Here is a 10,507-nt window from a genome sequence, read left to right on the forward strand (position 1 = left end):
ACTTAGCACTTTTGTTCTCAGAGGCATGAGTGGGAGGGAGGGAGAAGAATCTTCGGCCATAAAATGAAGGTCAGTCCAGAATGCCTGCTATCTCCAGGGTCACCAGAGGAACTCCTTCTGGGGCGTTTTCGAAAATAAGGCACACTCGCCTCAGCGTGGAATGGTGGGGGTTTATCTCACCCGAAGGTGAATTAGGGATTAGCTGACGTATCTGACGCTCTTTCAGCTTTGCGATTCTACAGTTCTTCCCAGAACTTGAAATGTTTTTAATCTCTGAAACTGACATCGGTGCATACCGGTCCCACCGTGGAGAGAGCCGGTAGATGAATGTTAGCTATGTTGAGGGCATTTCTGAAAGGAAGCTGAGTTTGACAAACTAGCTTGTTTTTTGTTTGTTTGTTTATTTTGTTTTTTTCAAAAGGCCTGAGCACCTAATCTGACTGAGACTCTAATCCTGTGCTGACCCATACCGTAGCCACTGGCCACATGTGGTAATTTAAATTAACAGGAAACAAAGTTACAAACTCAGTTCCGCAGTCACACCAAGCACAGTTCGAGTGTTCGGCAGGCACTCGTGGCACAGGCTGCTCCATCGGACAGCATGGATGAGGAACATTTCCCTAAGTGCAGAAAGTGCCGTCGGACAGCGCTGGTCCAGACGGTTTAATACCGTCCCCTCCACCACTGCTTTCTCTCCCTTTTGGTTCAGTGAAACAACATCTGTCTGGATTCTCTTCCCTTTCCTTTCCTGCAGAGGAAGCTGTTTTCACGGTGACCCCAGACGTGAAAAGCAAGGTCTATCTGAGGACCCCTAACTGGGACCGGGGTCTGCCATCCCTCGCCTCGGTGTCCTGGAACATCAGCGTGCCCAGAGACCAGGTGGCCTGCCTGACCTTCTTAAAGGAGCGGACCGGCCTGGTCTGCCAGACAGGGCGTGCGTTCATGATCATCCAGGAGCAGCGGATGCGGGCGGAGGAGATCTTCAGCCTGGAGGAGGTGCTTCCCAAGCCAAGATTCCACCATCACAGTTTCTGGGTCAACATCTCCAATTGCAGTCCTGTGAGCGGCAAGCAGCTGGACATGCTCTTCTGGGTGTTGCTTTCCCCGAGGACAACAGGTGAGGGTCTTCAAGGTCTTTCAGGGATGGTGGGGGATAGTGAATTGGCAACTGAGAAGTGAGGAGCAAGTCTGGGAGGCAAGTCATAAAACACAGATTTGAGTCCTGGCTGTCCATGTAGCAGTCAGCTGTTGCATCAATAATGCTGCATAAGAAATCACTCCAGAACTCAGTGGCTTAAAAACTGCCATTTATTATTGCTCACATGTTGGCTGGGCAATTCTGGTCTGAGCTGGACTTATCAGGGTTCATTCACTCATGCACCTGTGGGCTGCTGCAGGTTGGCTAGAGGACTTTGCTGGTCTTGGCTGGGCACTCTTACACTTCTGGGCCCAGCCAAGATCCACTGGGATAACTGGGCTGCCTCGGCTCTCCTCCACATGGTCCCTTATCCTCCAGCTTGGGCCTGTTCTCATGGCAAAGGCAGAGAGGTCCAAGAGGGGCTGGAGGTAGCATGCAAGGTCTCTTGATGCTTAGGTTAGGAACTCATACACAATCCTTTCTACCGCATTCTTTTGGCCAGCCCAGATTGAAGGGGTGGACAGCAGGCTCCACCTCTTGATGGGAGGAGCTGCAGAGTCACATAGTAAAGGACATGGTCAAGGAGGGGGTAGAACTGAGGCATTTTTGTAGTCGGTCTACCACCATTTACTCTCTCTCTGACATAGAAGTCTCTTCACTCCTCTGATCTTCCTCACCTATAGAGAGTGGATGATAATAACAACCTCATAAAAGTATCGGTGGGAATTCAGCATTGGTGATTAAAATGTGGGGACCTGGAAAGTTGACACAGGTGCATGGTGCTGGCATTTTTCAGTTAGTCCAGTGAAACACTGGAATCCATGAAATGCCCTCGGTGGCAGGCCTCAGAGCCCAGATGGGAGTTTGCCTCTCTGCTCAAAGTTGCAGGATCCATGGAAAAGTTTCAGACAAGGAAACGTGAGTGTGGCCAGGCAGTCTGTGGGGGGGCCTTGTTTGCCCTTTATTCCAAGGTGGTCCCAGAGCATCACAGAGTGTCAGAACCAGGAGGGACCATGGCAGTTGTTTCTCTCTGCCCCTTCCCTTGCTGGCGGTCAGAGAGATCGAGTGTCCACCCACGGCCACACAACTAGTGAGCAGCGAGAGAACTGATGGGAACCGACAGCCACAGTGCAAAGTTCTCCCACGCTCTCAAGTCAGCTCCTGGCTTTTCTTCCTCTCTTACATTTATTTTCTGTCATTTATTTCTATTCCTATTTTCTCCTAATCTCCCCTTTTGTTTTCTTGTTGAACAAGCAAGAAATTCTAAATCCTTGTTGGAGGCAGGGCTCCTTCTCTGATTTATTTTCTTTTTCTTTTTTTTTTCCTTTGTACCGCTGCAGGAAAAGAACAGCACAGATGAAACAATCCTCTGCTTAACTCCTCCCCCTCTGACTTCTGACTCCCTGTTTCTCCCACACCTCTCCGCTCTCCTCTCGTCCACAACAGGTTGTGGCCATTGGGGGAACACATGCGGGATAGGCCAGGAGTAGCCTTGGAGTAGATCTGGTAGGTCCCTGGTTTGTTTCAGTTAGCTATCACTGCATGACAAACCACCCCAAGATTTAGTGGCTTAGATGATAACCATTTTTCACAATTCCAGGGTCGGGAATTTGGACAAGTCCCAACAGGGTGGCTCCTCTCTGCTCTAAGGTATCTGGGGCCGTAGCCATACGCCTTGAACAGCGATAGGGTGGCTGGGATGGTTTACATGGAGACAGATGTCAGGGCCCTTGGTGCTCACTTTCGGCCAGGTTCCTTGGTTTGTTTTCCTCATAGAGTCTCCAAATGGCTGGCCTGGGCTTCCTCACAGCCTAGTAGTCTCAATATAGTCAGACTTCTTATATGGTGGCTGACTTCTCTTCAGAGAGAAAGTGCAAGAAGCTGCCAGGCCTCTAAAAAGTTAGGCCCAGTACGAGCACAGCCCAGATTCTAGAGAAAGGAAACAGGCTCCTCGTAGTGTAAGGCAGGGAAGGAATGGCTGGCGGCCATCTTTGGAGACTCGACTCGAGTTCATCATCGGCCTAACCCCATTTGTCTCCTCCTCTCTCTCCCTTGTGTCTCTGCTCACAGACGTGACTGTCATCATCATCGCAGTGGTGGGAGGTGGCGCCTTACTGATGTTTGCCCTCGGACTCATTATTTGCCTTGTGAAAAAGAAGTAGGTGGAATTTCTCAAACTATCTTCAGCTGATCTGATGCATCCTTAGCTCACACTGACCAGGGCTACTGTTAATTATTGACTGTTTTCTTGCTTCCCATTTTCTCCCTGAAGATCAATGTTAAATAATATTGCCAGATGTGAGTTATGCTTGGAGCGGAAAAAAGAATCTCATACCTAGCAGGAAAAAACCCAGAAAACAAAATACATGTGTGGTAACATTTTAGCCTGTGGTTTTTATGAGCTGCCTCCATACAAATCCCCTGGGAATCATTTGCCGTCGGCTCATTGGTCATCGCAGGGGTGATCCTGACAGCAAAATGCTCCCGTCAGCCCCGCCAGACCGGGCCTCTGAACCCGCTCCCTCTGTCACCTTGAGGAAAGCAAATGAATCCTGCCCTGGCTTGTTCTCCTCCAGTTTCTTAAACAAACTGTCTGTTTTATGCTTGTTTATGGGACTCCAGACAAGCACCAAAAAGCCAGCCCTGTGGGCGAGAGGAAGGAAGACCCAGTTAACTGACTCGCACTCGCCTTCCTTCCCCTGGGGATGACGGCTTCTGTTTTACGAGAGAAAGTGTTGACCTCTTTAGACAGAGTACACGCTGCCACCAGATTTTATCAATTCTGCTCGTATTTCTGATTAAAGCCTTGAGGGAGGGGGGCAAATCTATTTTCTTTAGCGTGATTTGACCTTCCAAAAAGCAAAAAAAAATTTTTTAATTAACTGGGTCCCTGAGCAAACAACTGAAATTCCTAAACAACGATGAGACTGTCTCGAAGTGTCTCCACTGATCAGGAAGGACCTGCCCACGGCAGATCCAGGAGAGGCCTCTTGTCCTTGAGATGGGATTGTACATCTATTGCATGGGGGGAAAGGACTTCTCTAACAAAACATCATTTCATTGTTTCTCTCGGAAACTTTCTCGTCTGGGGTACACAGTGTGTCCCACCCAGATCAGAAAGCGTGGCATTAACACTAGGCCCAGCTTCCTCATCAGGAGGGAAGTGAGTGATTGGAGGGTCCAGTACTTGCCTCCGTCTCTAAGCTGCCCCAGTTCTGGCCTGAGAATCGCCAGCCCCAGACTTGCTGTAGCAGAGGCCACTGGCTGGCAGGTTGCATAAGGCCAATCCATCCCCAAGTTGGTATGGGAGGGTGGACGGGTTCTGCAGAGGGAATGAGGGAAGACAGTGCCACTGAACTTGTTCATCAAGCATGTATTTCCGAGAATCTCCTGGGCACTAGGAACCATGCAAGGTGCTGGGGATACGGCAGTGAGCAAGACACAGTCTCTTCTCCCACTGCCCAGGGGGACAGAGGGACTAAAGAGGCAGGCAGATAAAGAGGCAGTTTCAGGACAGCATGAGAAGAGCTTTGTGGGGACAAGCAAGGCACAGTGGGAGCACGAAGGAGGGGCATCTGTCACAGGGCTTCAGGCAGGAGCCTTTGGAATCCGTCATCCTGGCTAGAGACTCAGTATTACGAGCTGAATGTACTAGATTTATTTTTGTCTCATAAAAGTGCAGGAGCCTGTCCACAATTACTGAACCGCCAGCCTGTGCATTATATGGTCCATTATGTTAATTGCGCTAATGTCCTCCGTTTGAATCACTGGTCAGCTGAAAAGTCAGCGACCCTGCTCTTGGCTCGTGGAGATGGAGACTGAAGCCTTGTTTTCCGTGACAGAGAGTGCTCATGCCTATCTGCATCCAAGTACCGAAGAACATTACAAACCAAACGTTAATGGTGTTGAGGAACTCTGGCACCCTGGCCTGAATTGTCTTCTTTCCAGCTCTTTCCCCTGTTGGAGGTTACTGCCAAAGGGACCAGATCCCTCTGCTTATGCTGAGTTCTACCGTCCCCAACTCCAGCTAAAAACTAGGAAACAGCCTTCCATCCTGAGTCCCGGACATTATCATTTAGAATCTAGATGGTCAGAGCTTTTCCCCGTGCGAAAGAAGGATGAAGCCTTAGCTATAGGAAATGCTGAGAGAGTCGTAGAAGGTGGGCCTGGGCATGCCGTGCCTGGTGAGGTTGGGCTGGGACACCACACCTTCCTAGTAGGAGAGAGGGCTTGTCAGATGTCTCCACCATCAGATACTGTGCATCTATCCAGGCAAATTCAAGCACAGATAGTGTTAACAGTTCCCTCTCTAAACCACTCTCTAGTCCCTGTTTCCACCTTGAAAACTGGAGACAGGAGCTGGTCCCTCCTAAATGTTCACTGAGGACAGTAGTTTCAGTTTCAAACGTGAAGTAATTTGAAGGCCTTGGGGGAGACACGGTCAGAACCCTGACGGATCTAAGTTCCAGAAGGAATATACACATGGTGCATAAGTAAGATCTTTTCTTCCTGACTTCTGTCTTGTGTTCTTTCTCTCAGGAAGAAAAAGGAGATAAACAAGGGCCCAGCTGTAGGTATCTACAATGGCAACGTCAATACCCAGATGCCGATGCAGTCAAAAAAGTTTCAGAAGAGACGAAAGGACAATGACTCCCACGTGTATGCAGTCATCGATGACACTATGGTATATGGGCATCTGCTGCAGGATTCCAACGGGTCCTTCGTCCAGCCAGAGGTGGACACCTACCGGCCCTTTCAGGGCCCCACGGGGGACTGCCCTCCCTCCCCACCCCCCATAGGCTTCAGGGCCCCAACTGCAAAGTTGACCACAGATGAACCACCCCCTGACATCCCTCCTGAGTCTGAGAGTGAACCGTACACCTTCTCCCACCCCAACAAAGAGAATGTAAGCAATGGGAACACAGACGTTCCCTTGCTGGATGCCCACAAGCCAGCGGAGCCGGGGGAATAACTTGGGCCCATCCCAAAGACTTTGCATGAAGCAGGGCACTGAGACACCCTTTAGGGTCTTCAACCAGAAATCCTAAAGAAGGAGAATTATATGGAAGGACTAGCAGGAGGTTTTCCTGGATACCACCAACTTCTGATTTCCAAGTGGACTCACTTCGATGATGAGACGTTGAAAATGATGAACTCTGATCTGGATACAATCATCACAATTCACGTCCTTCTAAACTCAGGTTGGGCTGTGACTGTGACCCAGCCCGTAATGAGAAGGGAGAGGTGTAGTCACCCAGTACAGGGTTGCAATGAGCCCTGGATTCAGATTTGGATTTAGAACTCTTCAGGTCAACAATTCCAATCCCTAGGAGGCCACCAAGGTCCCTGCTCTCACTGGCGTCCCCTGGATGAAAATGGCAATGTACCTTTTTATTATTATTATTATTTATTTGTGGTCCTGTGTATTTAAGAAGTCGAATGTATAAGCGTACAGCTTGTTCACCTGACCTGGTGACAACTCGTGCCAATGGTTTGGATGGCTGGGTTTTGACTTCTACTGGTGACCACTAGATACCCATGTGCTTGTCTGCTGGGAAGTGGGAATGATTTACGATCTGTCCACCCAGAAAAGAGCATGTGTGTTTGAGCAGCGTTGATGCATTGATGCTTATCTGCTTTGATAAGAGACTTCTTGGTTCTCTCTCTCTGCGTGTGGTTATCCCACTGCAGAAATTCATTAAGTCCCATTGTCCTTTAGTCCTGGAAATAAGAGAAATTTCCTTCCATTGTCATGTGTGGCTCTCCCAGCTGCAGCATCTAAACAGAAACTCAGTATTTTCATCCTCTGAAAATGTTTAAAAATACACCAGAGAGTGGCCACCTGGATTTGTTTCCTATTACTGCTGTAACAAGTTACTGCAAGCATGGTGGCTTAAAACAACACAAATTTCTTATCTTCTGGTTCTGGAGACCAGAAGTGCAAATTGGGTTTCGCTGAGCTAAGATCAAGGTATCGGCAGAGCCACGTTCCTTCCGGACGCTCCAGGGGAGAATCGGTTTCTTCGCCTTTTTCAGCTTTTAGAGGCTGCTCACATTCCTTGCCTCCGATGGCTGGTCACACTCCGATGGCTGGTCACACTGTGGCACTGTGACACTGAGCCTCCTGCTTCCCTCTTTCACTTATAAAGCCCCCCTGGATAATCCAGGATAATCCCCACCTCAAGATCCTCAGTTCTCTCACACTGAGAAGTCCCTTTTGCCGCGTAAGGTAACATATCCTCATGTTCTGAGAATTAGGATGTGAACATCTTTGGGGGACCATTATTCTGCCTACCACACCTTCTTGTCACTGCAGGAGAGACTACAAAATGATCCGGCCCACAGGTGTGTTTTGTTTATTAGCTTGCAGAATCTTTTTTGAGAATTAGTTACTAACACTTAAATTACACATTTTTTACATAAAAATCCAGATCTGAAGATCTGGCCATGCTGGGGTTCACATTCTCGCCTAGCCACAACTAGCTGGAGTTGAGAAGCAGCTCCACCTTTAGATGGGGCATCCAGTTCACCAGTTCACCACAGTCCCCACCACTCCCTGTCGCCTCCCTGTGTCTATTGCTATTGATCAATGCCCTTGCAGGGTTGCTTTTCTCATAATGAAATGGAAAGTTTGGGACCCATATCTCAGATCAAATGAGAACAGAGGCCTCAAGGCTGCTGTGTGTTTCAGGAAAGTTTTTTCTTATACCCCGCCCACATCCCTCATTTATCCTAATTACCAGCCCAGCTCCTGTGGGCGTTTGCCTCTGTGGCCCCTGTTCTCTCTGGGAGGAGGATCGTGTTGTGGCTTGTCAGCACAGTCCAAAGTTCAGTATTTCTGTGGCAAATCCTCCTTTAAAAAATAAACACACTTCGTTGTGTTCAGTGAATTCACCTTGGAAACGCACCGCCTAGGCTTGTTCCCGTGCTGCTTTGCCTCCGTGAAAAGGAGCTTTGCAATTTCCTAAATGGTGTGTGCTCAAGGCTTCTTGAACTCTTTCCAGAAGGAAGTTTGTTGTTGGTTTTTTGTTTGTTTTTAAATTATGTCCTCGGTGTTGCCTATGGCACCTTTCCCTCTGAAAGGCTGGCAAACCCCCCAGGAAGGGCCACGTGAGGGCTGTGGCTTCCTTCCCTCCGGTGAAATTGTCTCATTCTGTAAAACCACCGGTGGAGCCCTGGCCCTCCCCTCTCTACCTTCCCGACCTCCTGGCCTCTTCTGAGGCTCACTCAGTGGGTGCTCTGCATTCTGCCCACAGCGTGGCTGGCTATCTTTGGGCTGGCTGTCATCACACTTGTCACCTTTTCTTACAAGGGCCCCGGTGGCCATTTTCTTTTAACCAAGAGCTCAAAACTCCAGGCCAAATTGCTATCTTCCTGAGACTTAGGTGGATTTAATATTTTCTGAAAATATGCCTCCTTGAAGGGGCCAGCCCAATGTACCCCTGGCCCTTTGCTTTAAGTCCCAGCCCCACTTATGTACAATATTTCAGGGTCACTGGAAACCAGTGAGACACGTTTGTTAAGCCCATTTTGTGTCAGCACAGTGTCCCTCCACACTGGGTCAGCTGATGCCCCGGCCACTGTCACGCCCGTCTGCTGGACCCATGAGGAAGCCGGGTTTATACAGGCCTGATCTCTGATGCTGGGGGTCACTTCGTATCCCGAAGCGGGAGGGGAAAGTCTCAAGGAAGAGTCAAGGGGGAAACGCATAAGTCCATGGGACGCAACCTTGGTCAAGCTTGGAGGACTGGTTTGTGTGGATCTGCAATGCTTAACTGGAAGTAATTTATTTGTTGTAGATACTTTTTAGGTAGCATTTTATTAATTTCCTACACTTTTTTAAATAAACAAATGTACTCCAAAAATGGGCATCAGGTTGCTTAAATGCTTCGGCCGCTTGTCCCCTGGTTCAGCTGAGGCCCCAATTTCCCAGTTGTTTATTGTGACAGGCCCAACAGGGCCTCAGTAGATGCCGTCTCCTCCACGTGCTTATGGTTCAGGAAGCTGCCAATGAGCAACTCAGAGGCCGGAGCTGGTTCTGTTCTGTTCTAGTTGAGGGACCATGAGCCCCCTCTTCACCACTCCCAATACCTGACCCCCACAGAGGCCTGGGGCCGCCCTCATCACTGACTACAGTGAGCTCTAAGCCCAACACGGGCACTAGGCACCAGAACAGAAGCCAAGGGAGGGTGGTGGGTGATGGAAGCTTGAGATGGGCCCCCAGCACCCACCATGCACTTGGAGAGGAGACCCAAGTGCCTCGAGGAGACCAGACGTTGCTACGTAACAAACCACCCCAAACCTTACTGACTGAAGGACAGTGGTTTACTTTGCTCACCAATCTGATTTGAGCAGGGCTTAGTAGGGGCAGCTTATCCCTGCCTCTTGTGGCCTCTCTGGGGCGGCTCAACTAGAATCCACTTTCAACGGTGGTATCACACAGCCGGCAGGTTAGTGCTGGCTGCCAGCTGGGTCTATGACTCCTCGTCCCTCAGGCCACTCCACAGGGCCTCATGGACTTCCTCACAACATGGTGGTGGGTCCCAAGAGCGAGCGTTCCCAGAGTCAGGAAGTCGGAGCCACCAGTCTCTCGAGGCCTGGGCCTAGAAGCTGGCTTGGCATCACTTCCATTCTAGCCTATGGGCACATCAGTCACAGAGCCTGCCCAGATTTAAGGAAAGGAAGCCAAGACCCCACGTCTCAGTGGCAGAGGGGTCAAAGAATTTGCAGCCATCTTTAATATGCTAGAGTGGGGCTGGGGAGATCAGAGCCAAGTGTCCGTGCCCTTGGGCAGCGCTGACCAACACTGTTCCCCTCGATCACCATGTCCACATCTGGCCCACATCCCACCTCTCTCACGGCCCCTTCTCCTGGATCCTGTTTTGGGGCTTCAAGATTCAGTCTTCAGCATTCTGGCCTTTCTCCTTGCACACTGCCCCATGGGTTTCCAACCATGTCATCAATTCTAGGACAACGCCCCAAATCCCAGCTGATGTCTTCCTGGGTGCCAGGCCCCCATTTCCAGCAGTCTGGTGGATTTACCTGCTCATATCTCCCATGTACCCCAAACCTGATTGCTCCAGAAGTGAATTCATCGTCTCCTCAGCCCCCTGCCCTAAATTTTCTCCGCCTTTACTATGAGTTTATTTCTTAACTCTGCCCCTAACTAGCTGTGTGGCCTCGAGTTGGGTTCTTTTTCTCAAGTGCCTACTCAAGATTGAATCTTCTAAGGCCACTTCCATCTCTAAAACACTTTGACTCCTTCGGTCAGGTTACTGGACCCAACTTTGGTTCATCCCTATCACTCACTCTGATTGTTCTAGATTCTTCTCCCATCCGGCCTCCCTTTTTCCATTACTCCTTTATATC

At 49.6% G+C, this 10,507-nt stretch overlaps 1 protein-coding gene across 3 annotated transcripts in view; it reads left to right on the forward strand.

The window, feature by feature from the left end:
• Positions 1-9,003, forward strand: part of CDCP1 (CUB domain containing protein 1) — a 56,282-nt gene extending 47,279 nt beyond the window's left edge. For 2 of the 3 annotated variants that reach the window (XM_005600765.4, XM_070238907.1), the window contains exons 7-9: positions 755-1,117; positions 3,209-3,296; positions 5,678-9,003. In XM_005600765.4, the coding sequence (XP_005600822.3) occupies positions 755-1,117; positions 3,209-3,296; positions 5,678-6,110 (884 nt within the window). In that variant the 3' untranslated portion in view covers positions 6,111-9,003. Of the gene's footprint in view, positions 1-754; positions 1,118-2,478; positions 2,645-3,208; positions 3,297-5,677 lie in introns of all 3 variants that reach the window. The other variant, XR_011427306.1, reaches the window with a different exon arrangement.
• The last annotated feature ends 1,504 nt before the right edge of the window (positions 9,004-10,507 follow it).

The sequence above is a fragment of the Equus caballus genome, chromosome 16 (assembly GCF_041296265.1).
Source record: "Equus caballus isolate H_3958 breed thoroughbred chromosome 16, TB-T2T, whole genome shotgun sequence".
NCBI lineage: Eukaryota > Metazoa > Chordata > Mammalia > Perissodactyla > Equidae > Equus > Equus caballus.